At 43.2% G+C, this 27,195-nt stretch overlaps 1 protein-coding gene across 1 annotated transcript in view; it reads left to right on the top strand.

Annotated features, from left to right (window-relative positions):
* Positions 1-27,195, top strand: part of LOC126278859 (uncharacterized) — a 112,146-nt gene that overhangs the window by 7,706 nt on the left and 77,245 nt on the right. The window contains exon 2 of the mRNA XM_049979134.1: positions 985-1,058. Coding sequence (XP_049835091.1) covers positions 985-1,058 — 74 coding nt within the window. The remainder of the gene's footprint in view (positions 1-984; positions 1,059-27,195) is intronic.

The following is a 27,195-nucleotide window of genomic DNA, read 5'->3' as shown; positions in this document are numbered from 1 at the left end:
TCTCGTGAACCTAATGTTTGCTTTAATATTATAAATTGTTGGAAAGTTCAAATTTATCGTTTAAGTATGTCGCACGTGTTTACAAATGCGGAACATGCCAGTACTCATGTACACGTTTTGTAATGGAGACCTTTCTGTTGTTTGTACATAATATGATAGAGGATTTGCTAACCGCCGAGTACCAGATTCGAGAGTGTTTACTATTATATTCACCAAACTGCGCGAGGATGGTGCAATGCAACCACTTGTATGTCATCTGAAATGCAAATGAACAGATGAAATCAAACATAAGACATTATTCAGTTGATAGAAAGCACTCTCTCAACAAATACACACAGAGTTTCTACACATATCGATGTTTCAGTTACAAGGAGTCGTCAGATGATACTTCATGTAAGCCTAACATTTGTTGGGAGATGTATCGGCATAAATGATGACTTTTTTGGTCACCAGTGTTCCTACAACTTAGCTTTTCATATTTATGCTGGTGAGGATGACAGAGAGCGGAAGTCCAAAATACAAGTACACACAAGAAACTAAGTGATCGAACTGTGAATAGTGCTGCTTCCATCATAGGACGCCCAGACGATCTCAGAAGAGTTGCACGAGGCGTTCAGTTCCAAAGTCCATTGAGGTATGAGCGGAAATGATAAAAATCAGCCTTGAACTCAATCATTTACCTTTGCCTATCTCCTTTTGTGAGATCTGTATGTGTTACCTGCTAACAGCGGTGTCTGAGTAAACAGTAAAAATTGTATGAGTATTATTTGAGATCTTTTATTCAAATTAATCTGTATAGCATCCCCAAAAATATTTATAATTTGGCCTGGAACAATCAGTATATCATAACATGCACAAAAAAGGCTTTAATCGTCACAATGCAACTAGATTGCAAACCCGCTGAGCGAGAGCAAAGGGAACAGAATAGCATCAATTCAATAAGCTGAATATTTTTCATATTTTACCAGAGAATAATACACGCAGTAACTCGGCGTACAGCTACAATATATTTTATATGAACGGTTGGCAGTGCAACGAGCGTACACAAAGTGAGGCAAGTAAGACAGGTCACCCCAAACATAATTCGAGCGAAAAAACAGTATCTAAGTGTGCAGCAGGCGATGTGGTGAATTTTCTTACGTACAGTACACATTTAATTTTTAACATTTGTAGCTACCAAATTATGATACCCACAAATTAATAAAAGTATGTACTTCCCTGTGTGGCAATGGAAAAAGCCCTCGAAGACGTCAAAGACATTAGGTGTGGAACTTGATGATATATGTGGTAAATACGTAGATAAACGTCCCCACAAACCCTTGTCTTCAGAAGACGATATTTCACATGTCTGGCGCTCTGTACCGCGGTGTCCCGTTTATTTAATTACTTAATTTTCACACCGAGCGAGGTGGCGCAGTGGTTAGACACTGCACTCGCATTCGGTAGGACGACGGTTCAATCCCGCGTCAGGCCATCCTGATTTAGGTTTTCCGTGATTTCCCTAAATCGCTCCAGGCAAATGCCGGGATGGTTCCTTTCAAAGGACACGGCCGACTTCGTTCCCTGTCCTTCCATAATCCGATGAGACCGATGACCTCGCTGTCTGGTCTCCTTCCCCGAAACAACCTATCAACCAACTTATTTTTCACAAATAAATTTGGGGCTCAGACGGACCGTGTTTGGTAACCTACATAAAGCAAATTCTAAGCCGGCAAGGCAGTTCAATAACCTATTTGTATATAATATGTCTGCTGTCATCTGAATCGTTCCTCTTAACTGTTTTATAAATCATCTTTAACATATTGCTACAGTTCGCTCTCTTTAACCAACGTAAGACAAAAGTCGGCAGGATAAAAGCAGGACTGATGACAATGATTAACTTCTTCATCTTGGGTTGCCACCAACTAACTCGAATAAACACTTCAGAATCGGCGAAGAAATCTCCGCGGAGAGATTCAGCTGCCCCTACCGATGACGTTTTATGCAATCCTCAATACGTCTGCATTAGGAACGGTATCCAGACAGGCGACAGTCACATAATGGATATAAGTTACATCTCAGAGCTTTGGGGGACTGTTAGCAAATGCAGTCATTGGTAAAAACACAAGTGAGGACTGGCCATCACGGCCACTGGCGTTGAGGGTTCGAGTCCTCCCTCGGGCATGGGTATCTGTTGTTATAAGCGTAAGTTAGATTAAGTTAGTTTAAGAGGTGTGTAAGTCTAGGGACCGATGATCTCAGCAGTTTGGTCCCTTAGGAATTCACACACATTTGAACATTGAACTGACAATCAGCTACAAAATATTTTTGTACCAAAATATACCTTTCTTCTGCCATACTTATCCAAGTGTCTCCCGTCTATCTTTGTGTAATTATTGTGTAATTAGCGGGGTAGTCATACAAGCTTTAGATGTGTCTGTAGGTTTAACTCGTTTACAGTATTTAGTCTATCATAAATAATTCATAAACGTTGCCTTATACAGTATGTTTCTCCATTGGAAACAACGAAATTAACAGGAAATATCAAAATGAGAAGTGCAGAAGTAGCAACATTCCCGTATAAAAGCCAATGAAAATATTAATATACGGGGTGATTCATCTGCCCCTACCGTCGTCATTTTATGCAACTCCTCCTGACAAGACAATGTTGTAGGGCCGTTTACTCTGCAGATGTGAAACACATTGTCAAAATGTCGCAAAATAACTGGTAAAGTATATGAAGGCATCATAGAGTTGTTGTACCAATTTCGTCTGTAGAACTACTTAAGCACATTAAGGCAGCGAGTAATGTATTAAGTTCAAAAATGGTTCAAATGGCTCTGAGCACTATGGGACTCAACTGCTGTGGTCATCAGTCCCCTAGAACTTAGAACTAATTAAACCTAACTAACCTAAGGACATCACACACATCCATGCCCGAGGCAGGATTCGAACCTGCGACCGTAGCAGTCGCACGGTTCCTGACTGCGCGCCTAGAACCGCGAGACCACCGCGGCCGGCAGTAATGTATTAAGTCTTTACACTGTTATATACCAGAAAGTTTACGGAAGATTAAATACTATAAAATTTGTAAACAGAGACATCCAAAGTATACGAGAGCGCAGTCGGAACTCGACTTCCGGTTTGTGTGTGTGTGTGTGTGTGTGTGTGTGTGTGTGTGGTAGACTGTGGTAGTGTGTGTGTGTGTGTGTGTGTGGTAGACTGTGGTAGTGTGTGTGTGTGTGGTAGACTGTGGTAGTGTGTGTGTGTGTGTGTGTGTGTGTGTGTGTGTGGTAGACTGTGGTAGTGTGTGTGTGTGTGTGTGTGTGTGGTAGACTGTGGTAGTGTGTGTGTGTGTGTGTGTGTGTGTGTGTGTGTGTGGTAGACTGTGGTAGAGTGTGTGTGTGTGTGTGTGTGTGTGTGTGTGTGTGTGTGTGTGTGTGTGTGTGTGTGTGGTAGACTGTGGTACAGCGTCACCGGTGTGTTAGACTGTGGTACAGCGTCACTGGTGGATAGCAGCAAGCCCCGGGTCCATCTGCTGCGGCAGCAGCGTTCGCAAATTTTAGGAGCACCTACGTCTAAGGGAGTGAAATAGAGGATGGATTTTTGTAAATATGTCGCTATTAAGGCAGATTTTCAAGTGGAACTGCAAAATCTGGTATTTCGTTTCTCAATCAGATATAAAAAAAAATACTTGTTCAGCATTTTTGTAAACTCAGCACCTAAGTGGGTGAAATAGGGGACAAAATTTTTATGAAACATTTTGATACGTTACAAAGTTTTTAAAGCTAAATGTATGAAAATTGGTACTTGGCTTCTCGGTAATAAATAAAGAAACATCTGTCCAGAATGAAATTTTCACTCTGCAGCAGGGTGTGCGCTGATACGAAACTTCCTGTCTGAATAAAAGTTTCGGGAACATTGCCTTTCGGGGACAAGTGCTCTACCATCTGAGCCACCTTAGGACGGGTCAGGCCGAGTCCTCCCAGCTTTACTTCTGCCAGTACCTCATCTCCTACCTTCCAAACTTCACAGAAGATCTCCTGCTAACCTTGCAAAGCTGGCTCTACTGGAAGAAAGGATATTGCAGATACATCATTAGAGCACTTGCTCGCGCAAGGAGAAGTTCCCGAGTTCGAGTCTCCGTCCGGCACACAGTTTTAATCTGCCAGGCTGCTTCAAAGAAATGTGTGTTTGGGGCTGAAATTTTCTACGGAAATATCACCACAAAAACTATGCGGGTGTAACCAATTCCTCCAACTCCAGCTACCAAAATCGGTTTTCTGTGAGAAGTACAATCCGAAAACATCGTGCTTCTAAGCCCCTAATTAGCGTGAAAAGTTTCGAAGGTGTTGCATTTTGCCGGATGCTGTGACCGAGCGGTTCTAGGCGCTTCAGTCCGGAACCGCGCGACTGCTACGGCCGCAGGTTTGAATCCTGCCTCGGCCATGGATATGTATCATGTCCTTAGTTTAGTTAAGTTTAAGTAGTTCTAAGTTCTAGCGGACTGATGACCTCAGCTGTTAAGTCCCATAGTGTTCAGAGCCATTTGAACCGTTTGTTGCATTTTGTACTAGATCGAAGAAAGTTATTTAACGGTGAGCACAACAAATGATCCTTGTCACAATTGCAAAGAAAAATAAACTGATCCTAAATACATTAATTTAGTGTAGTCCTAAGATATATTTAATTCTTGTTGTAATTAATTGTTATCATTACTAATGACAAAATAGATACCGCGGCTACATGCGATTCCATGTAAGGAATATCCGTTCGAGGTTAGAGAATACAGTACCGAGTGTAAGACTGGCGCTAATAACTATAGAACCACTTAATCGATTTGTCTCTTTGTTTTTTAAACTCGCTGTAGTGAAGTTAAACTATACCAATTGAAACACTTTAATTGCGCAATGAGTAGCATCCAAATAAAAGGTCTCTCACTCTTTTATTAAATTTTAGTTTATTTTAGTTTTTTTTAGTTTACGCAGACCAGAAACACTGCTATTTGCACTGTATTTACATTTACACATGAGTAATGGGCAAACAACATACACTACTGGCCATTAAAATTGCTACACCAAGGAGAAATGCAGATGATAAACGGATATTCATTGGACAAATATATTATACTAGAACTGACATGTGATTACATTTTCACGCAATTTGGGTGCATAGATCCTGAGAAATTACTACGTAGAAGAACCACCTCTGGCCGTAATAACGGCCTTGATACGCCTGGACATTGAGTCAAACAGAGCTTGGATGGCGTGTACAGGTACAACGGCCTATGCAGCTTCAACACGATACCACACTTCATCAAGAGTAGTGGCCGGCGTATTGTGGCGAGCCAGTTGCTCGGCGACCATTGACCAGACGTTTTCAATTGGTGAGAGATCTGTAGAATGTGCTGGCCAGGGCAGTCAAACATTTTCTGTATCCAGGAAGGCCCGTACAGGACCTTCAACATGCGGTCGTGAATTACCCTGCTGAAACATAGGGTTTCGCAGGGATCGAATGGAGGGTAGAGGCACGGGTCGTAACACATCTTAAATGTAGCGCCCACTGTTCAAAGTGCCGTCAATGCGAACAAGAGGTGACCGAGACGTGTAACCAATTGCACCCCCATACCATCGCGCCGGGTGATACGTTAGTATGGCGAAGACGAATACACGCTTCCAATGTGCGTTCACCGCGATGTCACCAAACACGGATACGACCATCATGATGCTGTAAACAGAACCTGGATTCATCCGAAAAAATTACGTTTTGCCATTCGTCCACTCAGGTTCGTCGTTGAGTACACCATCGCAGGCGCTTCTGTCTATGATGCAGCGTCAAGGGTAACCGCAGCCAAGGTCTCCGAGCTGATAGTCCATGCTGCTGCAACCGCCGACGAACTGTTCGTGCAGATGGTTGTTGTATAGCAAACGTCCCCATCTGTTGACTCAGGGATCGAGACGTGGCTGCACGATCCGTTACAGCCATGCGGATAAGATGCCTGTCATCTCGACTGCTAGTGATACGAGGCCGCTGGGATCCGGCACGGCGTTCCGTATTACGCTCCTGAACCCACCGATTCCATATTCTGCTAATAGTCATTTGATCTCGACCAACGCGAACAGCAATGTCGCGATACGATAAACCGCAATAGCGATAAGCTACAATCCGACCTTTATCAAAGTCGGAACGTAATGGTACGCATTTCTCCTCCTTACACGAGGCATCACAACAACGTTTCACCAAGCAAGGCCGGTCAACTGCTGTTTGTGTATAAGAAATCGGTTGGAAACTTTCCTCATGTCAGCACGTTGTAGGTGTCGCCACCGGCGCCAACCATGTGTGAATGCTCTGAAAAGCTAATCATTTGCATATCACAGCATCTTCTTCCTGTCGGTTAAATTTCGCGTTTGTAGTACGTCATCTTCGTGGTGTAGCAATTTTAATGGCCAGTAGTGTAAGAAGGCACGTAACACAGGTATGGCTCGTGTGTCTTCCTGTACGCTTGAAGACAATCAGCCTGTAGTCTGCTGTTGCAATCATCAGACAACAGGCCCGCAAAGCTACCCAGACTTTCACTATTTGTCCGACAGTCAAAAAAGTGGATGACGTTTCCGTTTACGGCGAATGTTGCCAAACTGTTAGAACAGTGGTTCGGTTGGATGCTGAAACTGTTTTGGAAACTTCTGGTGAGATCTTGGGGGACCAAACTGCTCAGGTCATCAGTCCCTAAGCTTACACGCTACTTAATGTAACCTAAAATAACTTACGCTAAGGACAACATACAAACCCATGCGCGAGGAAGGACTCGAACCTCCGACAGCGGGAGCCACGCGGACCATGACAAGAAGCCGTAGACCGTGCGGTTTTGAAACTCTGAGACAACGCCTGAACTTTAAGGTTACTCCTGTGATGCCGCAAGGGGCGTTCAATAAGTAACGCAACACATTTTTTTCTTGGCCAATTTCGGTTGAAAAAATGCATCATTTTTTGTGGGACGTGTAATATTTCTGCTTCAGCCCTTACAGTTTCATGAAGTTTCGATAAATGGCGGCGACATACATAGCCTTCAAAATGGCGTCTGTAACGGATGTGCTTTCCGAGTAGAGAACTGTCATCCACTTTCTCTTGGCGTGAAAACAGAGCATCGCCGAAATTTATAAGCGCTTGCAGAACGTCACCGTACATCTGCCTGTGAACAAAAGCATGGTAAGTCTTTGGGCGAGAGTCCTTTCATCATTGCAACAAGGTCGTGCAAACCTTTTAACACTATTCCCTAATAACTGTACGTTTAGTTCTGTCACAGTAAAAGCTACGTGACACGCTAATGTTGCCCTCTGAGAGGATTTTAAAAGTTCGACCTGCGTGTGTCTAATGGAAAAGGGTATCGGACTATAATTTCGAATTTTATGAAGTTCACAGTAAAACCAAACAGGCCTTAACCTAGAGAGTTAACAGAAGTGGTAAAATTATAAGTGAACGAAAAAATAAGAATGAATGGTCGCCAGCCTAATTAGGCGCATTGGTTTGGAAATATATATTTGAGAAAATTGGATATTAGTTATTGAAGTAACTTTTGTTGAGATTTCCCTTTGATAAGCAAACAGGATACAAACTGACACAGTGCACTCTGTACTGTGTGTAGCAGCAGTTACCAATAACGCACAGACCATTCAATTATGGGGAGCGAAATTGTACTGAGCTGGTACTAATGACGACCATAATCATTAGCATTCCTTAATAACAGTACTAAAACATCGCTGCATCAAGTTCATGACTAATGTGTGACATAAGGGGCTTCTATTTTGACTCACATGAGTAATATAAATAAAGATGAATAAAATCTTAAATACACTGTTTACGCTGCTCTGCATATGGCAGGTTTCCTTAGCAACAGTAATAGTTCTTTTTTTTTCTTAATAGGAGGTTAATATGATGAGGAGCCATCAACTGGTATAGTTTCACTAGTCAAGGTTCTTTGATTAGTATAGTAAAAGTAAAAACTATCTCTAAAAGCTAATCATTAACTTTAATTACTTTGCAAGGTAATAAAATTCAACACTGGGTTTAATTAACTTCAAAAGGAACCATTCATGAAGGGGACCAAAACTACACTATCTTTGAAAATGTGCATAACTTCACTTGTAATAGTACTATTGCAAATCGGTTCGTTAAAGATTTATATGTACTTGTACTTTAATCACCTGTGAAGCAGGTATTCTTGGCAATGACATTTACATTATCTTCCACTGTAATCCTACAAAACTATATTTTACAATAAACTAAGAATTCATTAGCAAAAGCCTATCCACTTTCACTTCATGGCTTTAGCTTTTAAATAATTAAGGTTTTCACTATCCTACTGACTTATCTTTAAATTTTTGTACTTAAACTTCCTGCTTTAACCCTCTCACTTGGAGTAGTCCACAAATAAAGCATCCAAATTTTACTCTTACTTTAACTGTTGCTATTCCTTTTACTTTAGACAAGAAATCACTTTTAAACACGTGAATGTCAGAATTCTTCATTTAAATGACGATACTCGGTTTTAGTAGCACTTAGATGAGGACCCTGCGTAGGTTCGTGATCAGGATTGAAGTTACGGTTTCGAACACGAATTGACTTTTTATGTGATTATTGTTGAAAGAACACACAAAATAACTGGTCCATGCCAATATACATTACGTAACTGAATGTATGAAGTCTATGAAGCAGTGACGAAGATTAGTGGCAGGCGAAATGGCGGCTGACTGTACTCATGGCTCTTGATGTGCGAATGCTCTACAAGTTCTCTTATTGGCGTCGGATTTTCAACATATTAGAGCCATTCCATTACTTCGTGAATACCCAATAATAGTCAGGTCCACTTCCAAGGCAAATCCCTTCTAATACAGCTTCCAATGCCTGTCTTAGCACCGTCGAGGTGCACCGTGCTAGGGCTAGTCACACATTACGTGCCGTTCACACGAAGGAGCCGCTCAGTTCGACCGCCAATCGCACCTTTTACATCGCGCCGTATCACTTCCGTTGCTGAGGAATTTCCCTAATGCGTTTACATGTTACAGATACAAGTGCTCTAAGCATGAACCAGCTTTAAACAAACGCACTTCTTTCATAAATGTATTCATATTATAATAACTTAAAATTTCAACATATTCTTTTGCTTTTTTCATACATTCGTTACAAAACTCCAATTTTCTTGCCATACAGCAAGGAGTTCAAACAACACAGAATGCACACTTCATAAATTGAAGATACACAATTACTTAAAATAAACCTACTCCTCATCTATGCCGGCTGCTGTGACCGAGCGGTTCTAGGCGCTTCATTCCGGAACCGCGCGATTGCTACGATCTCATGTTCGAGTCGTGCCTCGGGCATAGATGTGTGTGATGTCCTTAGGTTAGTCAGTTTTAAGTGGTTCCAAGTTCTAGGGGACTGATGACATCAGATGTCAAGTCCCATAGTACTCAGAGCCATTTTGAACCTAATCGATGTAAGTGTTTCAAGCTAGTCAATACTGGCAGGACGCGGAGCCGCTGTTCGCACAGGCAGTTGCGTTACAAGCCACTTCCCGGCCAACGCTCTGGTCTGCCAGCATCGTAGGGCGACAACATACCGGAGGCCAGTGGATGCCTCAGTCTCGCTGCCGCTTCCCGTATTGAACCACGGCGCGGAGCCCTAATTAAGCAATTTGGAATTTCAGGCTGTTTCATTGCTGCTACAGGGCATCGCCCTGTACCTCAAATCCACTAGCTATTACAGTGTGTAACTCTGATGTTCCGTCATTGCTGCTGTATTTCTTGAAATCATAAATTGTAGATGGTTCAAATGGCTCTGAACACTATGGGACTTAACATCTGAGGTCATCAGTCGCCTAGAACTTAGAACTAGTTAAACCTAACTAACCTAAGGACATCACACACATCCGTGACCGAGGCAGGATTCGAATCTGCGACCTTAGCAGTCGCGCGGTGCCGGACTGAAGTGACTAGAACCGCTCGGCCACCGCGGCCGGCAAAATTGTAGATACTACGGTTTTTGGTGACAAGGTTGTTTCATATCTGCCTGTAGCCTGTCAGCACAATGGATTTGTCGTTTGTTCAGTTGTTACAACAGCAACAGCAGCTAGACTTGCTTTGTCAGTTGGTCACAGTTTCACAGGATGCCATGGTCTTCTGCAACTACCCTTGACTCATCCATCTGCAACCCTAGCTTTCCCACAGTTCGAAGAGGCGAATGAGGACTGGCAGTCATGTGTGCAGCGTTTGCAGAAGCAGTTCGCATAGTTTCAGATAGAGGACCCGACTTTCCAGGAATCGTTCGTCCTGTTGGTCAAAACCAAAACGTTTCATTTGCTTTGGAAACTTGCATGATGAACGGACGCTGCAGTGTTGCGAGATGCTCAATCGTTATTATCTTGAGTAAACCCTCCGTAGTGGCTCCCAGTGTGGAGTTTCATCAGCGGCCAAAGAAATTAGGTCAGTCCTATCAAATGTGAAAGCTGACCTTCGGTGTCTAGTAAGAAGTTCAGGTTTGTTTGTGCTCATTGCTGACTTTCTGATAAGCGTCGTTGTTATCCATTCTGCTTCAGACCAAGAGGTGTGTCCTTAGACGTTGCATTTAGAAGACCCAACAATCGGGGACGTCCTGGCTGCTGCTCAGGCATTCGAAGTGTTGCACACTGCAACTGAACAGTTTGACAATATAATGGACATAAATCAGCAATGCGATTTGTTCCACAACAAAGGCATCGTTCACTCATGCTCTCATTGTTCTCTTCTTGTTGGCACCGTTTCCCCTTCGAACTGTAGCTCTTGCCGACGAAGTTTCCCCTCATGTCGTGATAGCTTCTGAGGAAACAACCATAGTTGCTGTCCACAGCAGTGACAGCTGTTTGTCGTAGCTACCCGCACTGCCGATCCTCAGACGTGGACTTTCTGGAGATCCATAGCGTCAAGCTGGTGCACGGCCAGGAACTCAGTGTTCCCAGCAAGACGTAAATCACGCTGCAAATTCAGTGATAATCGTATTGTTTCCTGGTGGATACTGGCTCCTCCGTGTAACTTGTGAATATTGAAACATAGCATCACTTAGGTCGCTCATATCTCTCCTGCACCAGTCGGCATTTGGTAGGTTAAGGTGATCTTCAAGGCCATTTCACGACCCACGTTGTCAACGTGTTATACGAGCAGTCTCGTTCCAGGCTGTCGACAGTGTAATGTCCAAAAAAGCTACTGGTTTCGACCCATTCACTGCTTTTGCGTTTAAAATCCAGTGTGCTGTGCATATAGTTTCTGACATCATCCTGTCTGAGCCATTTGACAACGTCTCCCATGCGTTTGGGCTTCTTTCAACGATATTGGGTGCCCTTAAAAGGACGGCCGTTCCCAATTTTTTGGTGATGTTCCCACTTACACCATCACCACACTAGTAGAGTTCACACTCGGCGCCGCCAGAGAGAGTGCGTGCTTCGTTTGCTATTAGTGCTACAATCGCCTGCGTGGGGACAGCTGCAAGTCATCAGCACAACCTGCTCTCTTTTGCATCGGCCGTGCTCAGTGAAGATTCTCCTTGCGATTAGGACTGTCCCCTCATTCTGCTATCGCGAACTTTGCCTATTATCAGACTCAGCATGAGCTGCTCTTTTCTCCATTAATAATCATGTGCATGTGTAACTCTTGTGTCCCGTCACTGCTGTTATATTTCTATTGCTTGATGTTGTACTAAAAAACTATAGTTGCTAAAGTAATGAATTTGTTCATAGAAAATATAGAAGAGGAGACCCTAGAGCAAGCCCAACTAAAATCACCCTGTTCGTCGTGTTACACGGATGACACGTTCGTCGTATGGCTGCACCGACTGGACAGCTTAGGTGAATTGTTCCGTGACAACAATTCAGTTAACGAAAACATATGGTTTACCGTGGAGTTGGAACAGGACGGCCTTCTCCCGTTTCTTGACGTCGTGAAACGGAAACCATTTGAAAAGCTGGGACAGTGTGTACAGAAAGCCCACCCACACTCATCTGTATCTTCACGCACCCCGCAGTCACCACAACTCCTCCTTCCATTTGGGACCAAGATAGCCTTCCAAGTGAGGTGGTACACCATGGGGGGAACATTTCGAAGGCTATGCCTCCAGGAAAGTCAGCAGAATCGTAGTGCTTCAATGTAAAAGGTGGATTTCGCCCACCCCTTCAGAACTTGACACTACTAGGTTCAGTAAAGAGTAACCTAGGCCTTCTTCGAAATGCTACGCAAGTGCGCAATGCATACACTGGGGAAACTGTGTGCAAGGTAGAAGAGAGGTTCCGCGATCGTAGACTCCACACTGAATTACGACAGACCACAGAACTAACCGCGGCCAGTCGTGATGTGAAAACTTTCATACTATAATGACTAAACCAAGATACTTAGGTATCTTCTGGGATTGCGTAATTACAGAGGAAACTGAAATAGGGTTCAAGATGGTCTAATGAACAAAGATGGCGGCCTACAACTGAGTCAGCGTGAAATCCTGGACTGGTAAGAAAGCAAAAGGTTTCCCGTCTGGGGGCCACAGTTCGCAGCCGGACGTCGCTACCCCCACCACCGCCCCCATCCTTTGTGCACAGCTGCACTGATAGCGACAGGAGTGGATTAATGAAGGGTAAAACAGCCAACATATATAGGACTCGGAAACGAGCAGAGAATCAATCGGCAGGGACCACCTGTAGATGGCAACATATCTGGCGAAATATCGTGGGGAACTCATACCGTGAACTGAGTGGACACCTGAGAATTCGACAGATTAGAAAAACGCCAAGAGACAATCAGGTTGCAGGCAGCTACTTACTTGCGAATTAACAGCAAAGTCATGGGACCACGATGACCGTTTCAGCGGGAAATTCAAAAGTCAAATATGCAAAAGCGACTTTTTAAAACATAAAATTATTACTGAAAAAGTTTTTTGTTCTTAATAATAATACTCCTACCAAGTGCTTAGAGTATCAGCATATCTATTCTAAATTTGGCTCTTCCTTAAAATTATGACTATTCACAGCAGCGTTAGTAAATCGTGTTTAATGCGATAATCATTTCAATTCCTTCCATTTTTGAAACTCTGCAATACGTTAAATCATGTAATTGTATACTGAAATTATATAAAATTAAATACTAAACATATGGTGCTCTGTTAAAGATTTCTATTTCGAAAATTACTATAGAATACTGTTTTTTGCGAGTTAGTTGTCAGAAAACGTCCTGTAGAATGGCTCACACAGCAGGTGCAGCAGAGGAGTCTACAGATTCTGCGTACAGCCCTGCTGTCGTCAGAACTGCTACAGATCGCCGCCAGTCCTGCTTTTCGGAGCGTCAAGTCTCCGCCTCCGCCCTCCACGTTCTGTGATGAGGTCCAATACCTTGTCGCCCACCTGTGCTTTCACAGTCTGTCAACCACTTTCCATAGATGCTCACGACAGTAGCCGACCAGTTTCGCTGTTTTGAAGATACTCGTTCCCAGGGGCCAGACCGTAACAATCAACCTTTTGTCAAAGTCGTTTATGACAGTGGACTTTTTACATTCTGGCCCTTTTCATCTGTAGAAACCACCCCTCTTCTCTGCTCCGCTTATACACTAAAATGACAAGTCATTCGATACTTCCTAATATCGTGTTGGACCTCCTTTTTATGGGCGTAGTGCAGCAACTCGACGTGGCATTGACTCAACAAGTCGCTGGAATATTGAGCCATGCTGCCTCTGTATCCGTCCATAATTGCGAAAGTGCTGCCAGTGTAGGATCTTATGCACGAATTGGCCTCTCCGTTATGTCCCATAAATGTTCGATTGAACTGATGTCGGTCGATTTGTGTGGGCAAATCATTCACTCGGATTATCCAGAATGTTCTTCAAACCAATTGCGAACAATTGTGGCCGTTTGTTTGGGAACATGAAATCCATGAGTGAGGTACCGATGACCTCGCTGTTTGGCTCCCTCCCCAAAACAAACCAACCAACCATGATGCCTGAAAATTATCCACAAGTAGCTGACCATTTCCAGTTAATGAGCGGTTCAGTTGGACCAGAGTATTCAGTTCGTTCATGTAAAAACAGCCCACATAGTAATGGATCCGCTACCAGCTTGCACGGTTGACAACTTGCGCCCATGACTTCGTGTTGTCTGCACCACACTCTAACCCTACCATCAGCACTTACCAACTGAAATCGGGATTCTTTTGACCGGACCATGGTTTTGCAGTCGTCTAGGGTCCAACTGATATGGCTACGAGCCCAGGAGATTCGCTGCAGGTGATGTGCTGTTAGCAAAGGCATCCATAGCCCATTACCGCCAGATTTCGCCGCACTGTCCTAACGGCTACGTTCGTCGTACGGCCCACATTGATTTCTGCGTTTATTTCACGCAGTATTGCTTGTCTGTTAGCACTGTCAACTCTACGCAAATTCCGATGCTCTCAGTCGTTAAGTGAAGGCCGTCGGCCATTAGATTGTCGGTGGTGAGAGGTAATGCCTGAAATTTTGTATTCTCGGCACACTCTTGACGTTGTAGATCACAGGATATTGAATTCCCTAAAGATTTCCGAAATAGAATGTCCCACACATCTAGCTCCATCTAAATATTCCGAGTTGAAAGTGTCTTAATTCCAGTTGTGCGGCCATCATCATGTTGGAAACTCAGATGATTCATGTGAAAACATGAATCATCTGAGTACAAATGGCAGCTCAGCCAATGCACTTTTCTTCTGTACTTTTTGTACACGATACTAATGCCATTTGTATATGTGCATATCGGCATCCCGCGACTTCCGTTACCTCAGTGTCTACTTTCCTTACCGCGTCACGTACCGGCAACGCCACTAGGCATCATTCAGTCAAAAGGTAGGCAGCGCTCATAATGCTTTGGTAGCACAGCATGCATAGCATAGAATATAGTTGCCAGATAAACAAAGCGATGGTAATGGTTCAAATGGCTGTGAACACTATGGAACTTAACATGTGAGGTCATCAGTCCCATAGACTTACAACAACTACTTAAACCTAACTAACCTAAGGACATCACACACATCCATGCCCGAGGCAGGATTCGAACCTGCGACCGTAGCAGCAGCGCGGTTCCGGACTGCGAAGGTAATGAATAGTAGTTGAAGCTGAATAACAACTTGCTTAACATCAAAATTGGAAGCGACAAAGTGTCGTGAGAAGTGAAATAATTGTCCTATTTAGGGAAGCAAGGGCGTCCGCAGAAATTCTTCCAACAGAGGGCAAGTTTCCAGAAGTTCCATTTTTGATACAATCGAGTCAGATTGTGTCGTGCCCCAAGAAATAAATTTGACATACAAAGACTATTCTGCCTTAAACCTGTTATGCAGTCAATACTTTTTAGAGTTCTGCGCCTCAACCGCTAAAAACTGAACTCTTGCAGGATCACTTTCCTGTTTGTCTGTTAAAAACCGTTTTTCCTCACGAACGAGTACATGCACATAGTTGAAACTTACGTTACATACTAAGGCGGCGCAAAAACGTTAAACTTCTAAATTAATACACTTAAAACATATGGCCACCTATGTCATATATTTTGATAATCGCAAACTCTTTCACTAAGACTATAGGATACTTTCATGAAATTTGGCAAGAAGCAAGGTTTCTTTTAGTGTAGGTTACAGATATATCTTAAATGTAAACATATTTCATTAGAAATCCAAAATCAAATTGGACGGTAGAACCATCCCTTAACAGCCCAGGACTCAGCCAAAGCGGTCTTCGTCGCCCTGGTTTGCAAGTCGGTGTGCAGACATCGCAACTAGACTACACAACTCATAACTATGGCTGGAAGTCGCGAAGGACTTCATTCCATCTAGTTTAAGAGTCACATAGTTCAGTAAGGTCCAAACACCATCTCGAGGGTTCACAATTTTTTCCTCTCGTCGACCGCGGAAATTTGTTTTTATTTCTATATTTGACCCTGCGGAGGAAATATAGGTAAATACAGCTAAAGTGTAGCATGAACGTGTTCTTCATACTCTGCTACAATCGCTCTACTATGTAAACGTAAATTATGTGTCAGCAAGCGTTGGCGGGTCAAGTGCAATCTCGCTGTTGAGATTAAGGAATAACACTGCCATGTTATTAATGTCTTAGATGTTGGGAGTGTCCCTTTCACGTAGTTCATTAAGGGCTGTATAAGGAGGCGACAAGAAAAGATCGGGTACTCTGTTTCGGCAGTGTTCTATAAAGCGTAAAAACAAACAAAGCCGAAACTGCCGCCGCTACAGAATACCGTGAATAACCTGATTAGTAAACAATGTGATATTTACAAACGGTATTTACTAAAAGCAACAGTTTAGTAGAATCACTAGAATCATTTCCAGCAATATGTGAAATTTTGAAATTAATAAACAGTTTGCCACAGCATCCAGGAGGGGGCAAGTCCCCCAATTGCCTCTCCTGATGAACGCCTATGAAAAGACGTAAGAATACGCAGGATAGTCGTAGCAAGCAAAGTATTAGTACACTGGCACATCTTTCTTCAACAAAAGAACTCTACTGGTATCAAGTAGTGGTTGAAGTGGTGGTGAGTCAGAAGTTCCTAAAACTGTATGGCTTGCGCTCAGAAGTGCGTGTAAGGGAAACTAGATTTATCGCTAATCCGGAGAATACGATGGAAGCATTTTAAATTCGGTTTTATCGAAAAATCATAAAAGTTATGTGAACATATGGACTACCAAATGAAGAAGTACCCGTTGTAAACAGAATAGGTCATAAAGTAAAACCAGGAATGAACCTCACCAAAAGACGGCACTGGTTAGAGTGGTATGTGTTATAGCACCATGGAGTGGCTGGCTTGGCGTTGGGTGGTACAGCAGAGATGAGAAACAATGGGTTCAGACACAGACTAGAAAGTACAGAACAGATTACGTAGGCTATTCTCGGTAGCAGTTGGCTACAGCTAAGAAGATTGGTACAGTATATGGAGCACACTGTGCAAGCAGTCGAGGGACTAATAGATTTTCGAAACCTGCTCCACAATGGTGTCGTTTGCTTTCTGAAGGAGGAGAAAATGAAAAGGGCTCTCTTGCTGCGGAGAAAAGCGTTATCCGATACTCAACGAGCGGAAGAGTCTGTTTCAGTGACACCGAGCCTCCACGGGCCCAATTAAGTCTCCCATTAACATTCACCGTTAATTCTCAGTATCCTTTTTCCTCACTTATCACACAGTGAAACTGTTTTGGAGGTCAAGTATTCCCTGAACTGAAAAAAGAATGTGGTTCATAGAACTTGCGTGTAACATGTTAACCTTTATCTCGCGACCCCCATCTCTCTATCCCAATTAGATATTATTAGCTACCACGCTGGCAGTATGGTTTATGTATAAGTGCGCGTATCTAGAAGGGACGTCGAAAATGAGTCTGTGTAGAGTACAAGGTGTGAGTCTGTGACTCCGAAACAACTTACTACGCTAATGTTCTTCCACCATGCGCCTCTCTGCACGGATCTCCCTAACGATCTTGTGGTATCCACTGTTGATTGAACACTGTAACGTCCTCTTATGACGGGGAGTTTTCCCGTGCTTGTGCTGGAAAAGTTATAGGAAGAACCGAAACACAACAGCGCAAGATATAAACAAACTGCTAGCTGAGTATCCAGCATTGCCTGGGTATGTTCAAAATGGTTCAAATGGCTCTGAGTACTATGGGACTCAACTGCTGTGATCATTAGTCCCCTAGAACTTAGAACTACTTAAACCTAACTAACCTAAGGACATCACATACATCCATGCCCGAGGCAGGATTCGAACCTGCGACCGTAGCAGTCGCACGGTTCCCGACTGCGCGCCTAGAACCGCGAGACCACCGCGGCCGGCGCCTGGGTATGTATTTACTCCCATCTTCTATTAGTCCATCTGCTCCGTTCCCATTCTCTGTCCATCTGCTCCTTCCCACTTTGTCATTTCCCCCCACCCCCCAAGTAAATCTCCCCCTCCTCCTCCTCTCTGTCCATCCCGCACACCCACATCTATGTCCATCACCTCCTCCCCTCTCCCTCCCACCTCTGTCTGTCCATCTCCTCCTCTTCTCTTCTCTCTTCACGTTGACACCCCCACACGAATAGGGAATTTGTCGTCCTTTCCCCCACAATATTTCTATTCAGATAATTAGTAGTATGTGTAACACACTTGGCTGAAATCGATCCAAGGGTATAGGTAGGTGTTTTACTTGTGGGTTTGCCCACTTATGCACATCTCACACTTATTTCAAATATATGCAACATGAAATTAAAATCTTCTGGATTGTTAGGCCATGTGACATTTCTTCTAAACGATCGACATTTCGACCCCTCTGTTCGGGTCTCCTTCAGGATCTTGTGGTATCCACTCTTAACTGAACACTGTCAAAGAAGTGTCCAGATTGTGCTGGAAAAGTGAGATTATTGGGTAAAATTCTTGTGGCTACAATTGGTATGCCATCGTCATTGAATAATAAGTGAGGTATTCCCGCGCCAGTTCCGAAGAAGGGGTTATTGACTAAATCTCTTGTGGTTGCTATTGGGAACCATCGTGAGTCGTTAGAAGGGTATTTTTCCACAGTAGTGCTAGAGAAGAGGTATTGATTAAAATTCCTCCTGCTGATATTGGTGGGTCATCATTGGCTAGAAGCGAAATTCGTAGAGAAAAAGATGGGGAATAGTAATCCAAAATATTATTGTCCGCAGAGGTGGCTTCCAGGGCGTTGTTTGTATTGCTCACACGTCGCGGCCGCATTTTCAGTTCTTTGATGGTGAGAAGCCACGATGCAGGAAACACATAGCTGTCTTCTCTATCGAAGTTAACCCCATTCCTGAAAATTTCAATTACTTCTCGGACTTTTCTTCTATAAATTTTGGCTTCCTTAGCCAGCACACGTACGTTATTGAAATCAGTCTCAACACCATAGTTGTTCTACTACCCGATTTCACACTTTGTTGTAGTGACCTGTGGGGTTTGTGTTGCTAACACGTTCTTCAACAATCGTCCCCGTTTCTACATACACTGTGCAGCAGAGATACGTAATTTCATAGACGTCTGTAGTGTGGAGGCAATCATGCGCATCCGTTTTTTTTCGTCCGAAAAAGACCACATAAACAGTGTTCTAAAGAAATATAATATTCAGACCTCTTTCTTCAGTAAAAGCAAATCAAAAGAATTTTTCCTACGAAAAACGGATGCACCGCGGGAACATGCCCTTCCCAAAATGGAACATGTCTGTTTGAACTGTCGGAGTAACGTTGAGGTACTGATGTGACCAACAAGATCCCCAGATCTGTCACCGATGCAACATATGTGGGACCAGCTCGGGCATCAAGTCCCATACCGGATACCAAGGGGCAGTTACAACGGTTATGCACCAGCGTTCCCCAGAAAAGATGCAATGGGCTTTATGTCACCCTTACCAACCGAATCAGTGCATGATTGCAGGCAAGAGGTGGAGCAACGTTATACTAATAAGTGGACTCATACTCGATTTTATAATTGCTGAAATAACATCACGTGTCCCCTCAACCCCTTGTAACACGACAGAGCTATTGTAAAAGGAAGAGACACTTTATTCAATCACAAACACGTTGAAACGTCCCTTTAGAAAAATTAATGAATTACTGTGTTGATAAATCTCTTACATTATTAGATTTTCAAACAGCTGAGCAGAACTGAACGTACTCAGACATCTAACTCTTCACCTGTTCTGATCAAAACTAAACTGACACACAATATTTTTAGCGCAACGCAATCTCACTTTCAAAAATCCCTACATGAGAATGGCCCTGAATAACAATAACCTACACCTTTCATGAATCACTTACCTCACAAAAAACTTCGTTACTCAAACTACTGCAATACAGCGTGCGCCAATACTGCCAGCTGAATAAAAGATTCTAACTACTCAAGGCATTAACTACTGATAGACATAGTTAGCAAATCAAAGATTTTGATAAAGAACAAACAATGTATTTACCTTAATAGTGTTGAAAAGTTATATATGAAATCCAATCTTACAAATTTACGGTCTCTGAAGGACACACGTCCAGATCATCCGCTCTCAAAACTCCGCCATCTTTCTTCCCACATCCACCACTGCTGGCGGCTCACCTCCAACTGCACAACGCTACGCGCAAACTGCCCAACACTACAATAGCAAATTCCAACAATTCAAACCGGCCACAGACTGAACACAGTACAGTCAGTGATTTTCATATAGAGCGCTACGTGGCGTTACCAACATAAAAACCTAAACAGCCTACTTACAACGCGACCGCGGACGCACAGGCGGCGGCAAAGATCTGCTCATATTCGTGTTGGCAGCTGAAATCAGCTTCACTGGAGCACGTGGAGGGCCAGTTTCACACTGAGCTCCACAGATGGGGTTGTCTCTGGACTGCCACAAGCCGTTACGGTGACCTCGTGACCGGGGTAAAACCATCCGTTGGGCATCACAAAGGAGGCTTGTTTCTCATGGCCGCTTTTCGTGTCCAGTGCAGAATTAAAGCTCACCTCAAAATTAATAAACATTGGACCATATGTCTCAGTCAAGAACCAGTAGGCTCATTTGAAGAGGAAAAGATTGACGATTTCGCGTGTGTAGACGCGCCTTCGATATCGGCATTAGTTTACGAGTTATTGTAAGTTAAATTTTATACACAATTCCTGAACTCTAAAGAAGAATATCTCGGCAAAGCATTATCCGATTTGAACAAAAAAAAGGTATCTATGGATATATTTCGTAGAACTGTATCGGACCGTGATAGCATATTTACATAAATCATTCACATATTTAAATGAGCGGCCGAAAAGTGGATTTCGCACAATTGAAAACAGCTTTTCTCCGTAAATAAACAGAGAAACATAAAAGTAGCAGCAGTACTGTAACTTTAGCTATAAGGAAAATTATTTAATGTATAATTTAAATTTTTGTTAATATTTAGATTTGTAAATCCGAAAATGGAAGAAAACCAAAGACATTATTGTTTACAAATAAACTATGGCGATAAAAGAAAACCGATAACAGCACAATATTTCTTGGAAAATTTCCGTGTGATTTGATACATCAGAAGTGTATTAAGAGTTAAAAGTAAGAATTTCGGCCGGCCGTAGTGGCCGGACGGTTCTAGACGCTTCAGTCTGGAACCGCGCGACTGCTACGGTCGCAGGTTCGAATCCTGCCTCGGGCATGGATGTGTGTGATGTCCTTAGGTTAGTTAGGTTTAAGTAGTTCTAAGTTCTAGAGGAGTGATATCCTCAGATGTTAAGTACCATAGTGCTCAGAGCCATTTGAACCATTAAAAGTTTCAGCAATTTCAGTGATACTTGATCGAGGTTTCCTGGATGAACAGCGGCAATTTGTAGGGGAACCTAGGCTCGGACTCCGTTGGAGGCGGTCAGGCTGTGTAAGGAGAAAGTTTTATCTGATGAGCGGCGAAATAGCCGCTAGTTCGCGTGTGTGAATTATTCAGAGTTACTACTTTCGGACATAGATATTTTTCGGGTTTCATGTGGTACAAGCCGCACTTATAAGGCTTCAGTGTGTAGCCGTTGTGGAATTTTTAGTTTGATATAATGTGGAACTTAAATGGTTTCCTAAATGAAACTCGCGCAATTAATCGTAATTTATTCAACCGCCTCCAAGATCTTAAGAAACTCGGTCAGGTTCTGAAATTAATTTATTGTAAACTGTGCTTGTCCTTTTTTCTAGATTCTTATTGGAAACAAACTCGAATTTGTGGAATTTTGAAAAATACGTGAGTGCGTACGTGATTTTTGCTTAGTAAATCCTCCATGGATTTACGAGTATATTAAATACTTCTGTGAAAGCTGCGCGGGGTAGCCGTGCAGTTGCAGGAGCCTTGCACGGTTCGCGCGGCTGACCCCGTCGGAGGTTCGAGTCCTCCCTCGGGCATTGGTGTATGGTTGTCCTTAACGCAAGTTGGTTTAAGTTAGATTAATTAGTGTGTAAGCCTAGCAACTGATGATCTCAGCAGTTTGGTCTCATAGAACCTTACCACAAATTTCTAAATTTACTACTGTGGAACATTTGGTACATTGTGAGTTGGAGCCCCATAGACGAAACGTAGCCAAATTTTAAGTCAAACTATATTTATGTGAGCCCAGTGAAGTTTTTGTGTTGTGTAATGTGAGGGTAAATCTTTTCGTCCAGTAACACGTTGGGGCTCAGAGCTGAACAGTTTAGAACATTGATTTTCGGCGAGCTGCGAGAGGGATTGTATTTTGTTTCGTATTCCACAACACATGCTCATTCCTATACAACCCAAAATGTCGCACACTGAAGTATCCTTTCGTTTTCTCCTCGTCTTTGGGTGCTTTGGTTTTTTGTCAGGAGGTGTATATAGACACACAGGGTGTTTTTAAGTAAGCGCCATGCTCCAACAGGAAGGGCGCTGATCAAAACTAGAAGCATAGTTTCTATCACAATAAGGAGGGAAAACAATACCTGTTAAGATACGGGCGAATTGTCCTCCCACTCCCATCTGCCTTGTTACGTAGAAGTAGACACTGTAGGCAGTGCTGCATGTGGTTACCATGCATCCTCACCCATCCTTCAGCCCTTCTACGAAGTGAATCGCTCACTCTTTCAATTACACCTGGCTCTATTCTGATTGAGTCGCATTCTTTGGTCACACGCTCCTGTATCGTCTGCACGATGTCGGTGGGCTGGGCGTTCACCAGTCCCTTTAAATGTCCTCATAGCTATAAATCCAACGGCTTCAGATCCAGCGAATGGGGAGGCCGTACTACCGCACCACCTTGACCAATCCATTGCACATGAAACGTAGCGGTGAGCAGCTGTCGCAAGACCCGTAAAAAATGAAGTGGTACTCAGTTGTGCATAAACTACAGTAGCGTCTTTCTGTAAAAGTGACACTCTACAGTAGCGTTGATAATTCGTTGCGGAGAAATCGGTATTACACAGCACCCTGTTAATCTTAATTTCGTTCATCGTATTAGATGTTTTGGGAAAGCCTGCAACTGTGTCAGTCGTGGTTTAAATAATGAAAACTGTACCAGTTACTTATTTTTTGCTGCTTAGTTCAAAGCGTTTCGAAAATTTATTCTCATTTTCAAGTGCATTTGTGGATTTCTTTGCATGAATATGTTTGGTGAAGTTTGCATGTGTGCTTTTCTTCCCCTCTTGCGTCTTTACGTAGTTAGACTGCAGTCGTAATCTTTGGATAAATGAATTTTTGAATTTTTGAGCGTTTTTTAAAATGCTAATGCTAGAAATGATTTTTTGTTTGTTTAAATTGTACAGAATATCACACACACGTAAATCGTCACTTATACTGTTTGTTTGCAAAACATGCTGCAAACGTATTACGACACTGTGGCTTCACAAAGAGTTTGTACCGAGGGTCGTAAATAATGAAATGTATTGTTTTACCTTGACTACTAAATTATCTATTAGATTTTTTCTTTTCCTTTTTTCTAATGAGGAAATGTATATGTTTGTGAAACTTGTCACATTACGTATATGTATAAGGCACGTACATTTCCTCTTTACAACAAAAAATGTAATCAACAACTTAGTAGTCGGTAGTGGTAAAAAAAATATATGTTATTATTTACATCTTCGTACGTATAATGTAATCCAAAATCCTGTAACGACTCTTACTGTGTACAAACTCTCTGTGAAGCCATAGTGTTTAATATCTTTCCAGCGTGTTTTGGAAACAAACAGTGTGAGTGATGATTTGCGTGTGTGTGATATTCTGTATAATGGAAGAGGCACAATACCCGTAGGTAAACAAACAAATATCATTTCTAACATTAGCATTTAAAAAAAAAAAAAGCCAAAAATTCATTTTGTCCGATTTTCCGCTTGCAATATAACTTCTAAAATGCAAGATAGGCAGAAAATGACACTTTTGTTATTATTGCTCTGCTGAAGGCCACACCAACAATAATTAGAAAATTACAAATATCCTTGAAACGAACATCACAATCTAAGGAATCAGGACAAGCTGTTCTCAGTAAGTGGTTCAAGGGCCGGCCTGGGAAGGTAACTCAAACGTAAGGTAAGGTGAGGCAGGCAGCCAAGAGTTGTATTCACGTAACAGGATGGCAACTCAAACTAGGAGCAGCTTAAGCGCTGACCGACCGACTAACCAATCCGCCTAACATCCGATGACAGGTACAACGATGGAGTATTTTTAGGCAAGGGCAAAGAGACAGACAGCACTACATCTTCAGGAAACACCCATGGCCTAAGGAAACACTAGAACCAAGGTAAACCTCCCATGAAATATGCACAGCACAATACAAGAGGCAGTCGAACTACACGCCGTGTCGGACAGCATCAACACGACGAGAAAAGGTACATTGCCGGAAAAGTACGCTAACCTCCAGGGCAGGTAAAGGGGGCGTTAGCGGCCACAAGGCAGAAATTACCGCTGGTTGCACTTCGCTAATAAGAATGATACTAAATTCAATGGTGAATAACTAATAGAGAAAGACGGCTGCGATATTTCACCACCTCTAAACACTTCACTCGTTGCCGCCAGGCTGAGAGGCCCTGGGAGCAACAACCTGCCGAGCAAAGGCGAGACCTCAGAATAGGCGGGGTTGCATTAGCAGTTAACTCTTCACTCAACTTAATCGTCCAGGGTTCGGTATGCAACGAAGTCGTCGCTCTCGCAGCTACCCCTCCTCGATCCGGCAGTGGCAGCAAGCCTCCAGCGGCCCGGGCTTGCCTCCATGCTGCACGGACCTGCTCGCTGCTTCGCCTCGACTGAACTGATGTCCGTTCGCAACTCCGCGCCAAATCCCGTGCGCAGACAGCATTAAAATAACTGCTCATTCAAAACCACAAGATACACATGGATTCGGGAAAACAATTCTACCAACAACTCACAATACTGAAACCAGTCACTGTGGAACAGCACGGACGAATTATAAGTGGGCACGACCACAGAGAAGCCGTCGGAAGACCCAATGCACGTCGTCGCTGCGACGACCGACCAATCGACCAACCGACGGTCGTCCCCACTCAAGTCAGGCACGGAAAGGTCCCAGTATAAATCGTCTACTGACAACTTATTGCCATGAAGGCACTTCGACGGGAGGACACACACACACACACACACACACACACACACACACACACACACACACACACACAGGTGAAAGTTGCACTACTCGAATATCTCGGTCCATTCGACTAAAACTCACTAAATCCGGTCCTTGACGTGGTGGGGCACTCTCGCGCGACCACATCCTTCCGTCGGACAGTGCATGTGTGTCGCCAGCGGTCGGGCGAGTACTGGCTGTGTGGACCTCACTGCTGCTCCGTCCCAACTCAACTCACTCGACACACGACGACTCGGAAATACTAGAGGTCACTCCAAAGATGGTACCACAGTACGCGCTATCAATAAGCACTGCTGCTGCCACTCACGGACAGACAAGGCGATCAAACGTAGTGGCGCCAGTGAACGCACTAAGAAAACGAGACGCCACTATCGCTATTACAAGATGCCAAGCTACGAACGGCATCAACGTGAGGCGCACACGGCTCTCTGGGTCCAAATATGCTAACCTGAGAAACTCCTATATTAACATATTTTACTTCTGATAAGTGCTTTACTAAAAGTTTAGATTTATTTGAGATAAGTGTCATATCTGCTGTTTATATCTTGTCTGCTAAGTATGACCGGTATCAGCCATTAGCTGTGCCCCCTATTCCAAAAACATCTTGCTTGTTTAGAAGAATCTTAAAGCCAGCAGTATCAAAGGCTTTAAAAGGTCTAAAAATATATCTGCGACACAATCTTTGCTAAGAGCATCAAGTACCACCTTCGACAATTCTAATACGGCAGATACTTTACCTAAACTGCTTTAGAAACCAAAATGTAACTCATTTAAAAAGTTGTATTTATTCAAGTAATTCGTTAATTTGTCTTTTATAATTGAGTATATTATTTCTGAAAATGGTGAATACAAGGAAACTGGCCATTAGTTTTCCTTTAGCAGAAGTACTAAACTTCCCTGATGTGAATGGTTTATTTATTACTTTTGTTAAGGAAGATTGTATACTCTGTGTGCATTGTTTCAGCACACATTTAAGCCTTGTGACTCCTTATTTTTTAGATTTTGGACAGCTTTGCTGGCTTCACCGTCTGTGGTTGGTAGTAACATCATTGTACTCAGTGCATAACAGAAATTTTGACCGATACTACCTTCTATAGGAATATATATTGAAATAGTGTCCGTCTTATATCTAGCACCAACTTCGTTTATCTCAACAGATTTTCTATTCGCTTTACCCGTGGCCGATAAAGGATGATGCATATCTACTGTTGGTCACAATCACGCAATAAAGCTAAAGCATCTACGACTCGCTTACTGAAAGCTGCCTCACGAATTACGTGTCTGGTTTGGGGGGCATGCCGCCCGGGAATAGCCGAGCGGTCATGGGTGTGTGTGTGTGTGTGTGTGTGTGTGTGTGTTTGTCCTTAGGACACTTTAGGTTAAGTAGTCTGTAAGCTTATGGACTGATGACCTTAGCAGTTAAGTCCCATGACATTTAACACACATTAGATTTTTTTTGGGAGGGGTTGGTTTCGGGATGGGGGGGGGGGGGGGTGCGGGATGGGGGGGGGCATTGGCTGAGTTTTTGAAGGTGTTATATGTTCGATTTCTTGAGTGAATGATCCTCCGTGATCAATAAATTTTCTCTTCTGCTATGAAAAACTGAAAGAATTGGTAAATGCGTTTCCCGTGCACGGGAGTGATGGGCTCAGTGGTCTTGACTTTTATGGGCAAGTGCGTGACTTCGAGAGTGTGCAACATATCCTCTTGAGGAACTCCGCCTGATACCTGATTTTGGGAGCTCTAAAACAGCCCCACGAAATAATATTAAAAATAGGCCCGTCAAACTCCAGGGCAGAATGCTCACATCCATAGTCGGCCCAGACCAAACCTCGTGTAGTGGCCCACTGTATCCAGGCTGTGCAGTAGTCCTACCCCTGCAAAGCCGACACGCCGGTGGCGTCCAGAATAGTGACCAGCACTAGATGTTAGGTGCACCCAGCAAGTGGTATACCACTAACAATAGACACTCCCAATTCACTTGTAAGGTGGCCCAGTGGATACCCCGTCAAAAACTCAGCACCGTTCAAGCATACGAACAGGAAAAAAGTGTACTGGACTGTGGAAACAAAGCAAAATAGAAACATTAA

This window comes from Schistocerca gregaria, chromosome 6 (genome assembly GCF_023897955.1).
Source record: "Schistocerca gregaria isolate iqSchGreg1 chromosome 6, iqSchGreg1.2, whole genome shotgun sequence".
In the NCBI taxonomy this organism is placed as follows: Eukaryota; Metazoa; Arthropoda; class Insecta; order Orthoptera; family Acrididae; genus Schistocerca; species Schistocerca gregaria.
This window is presented reverse-complemented; position numbering and strand designations above follow the sequence as displayed.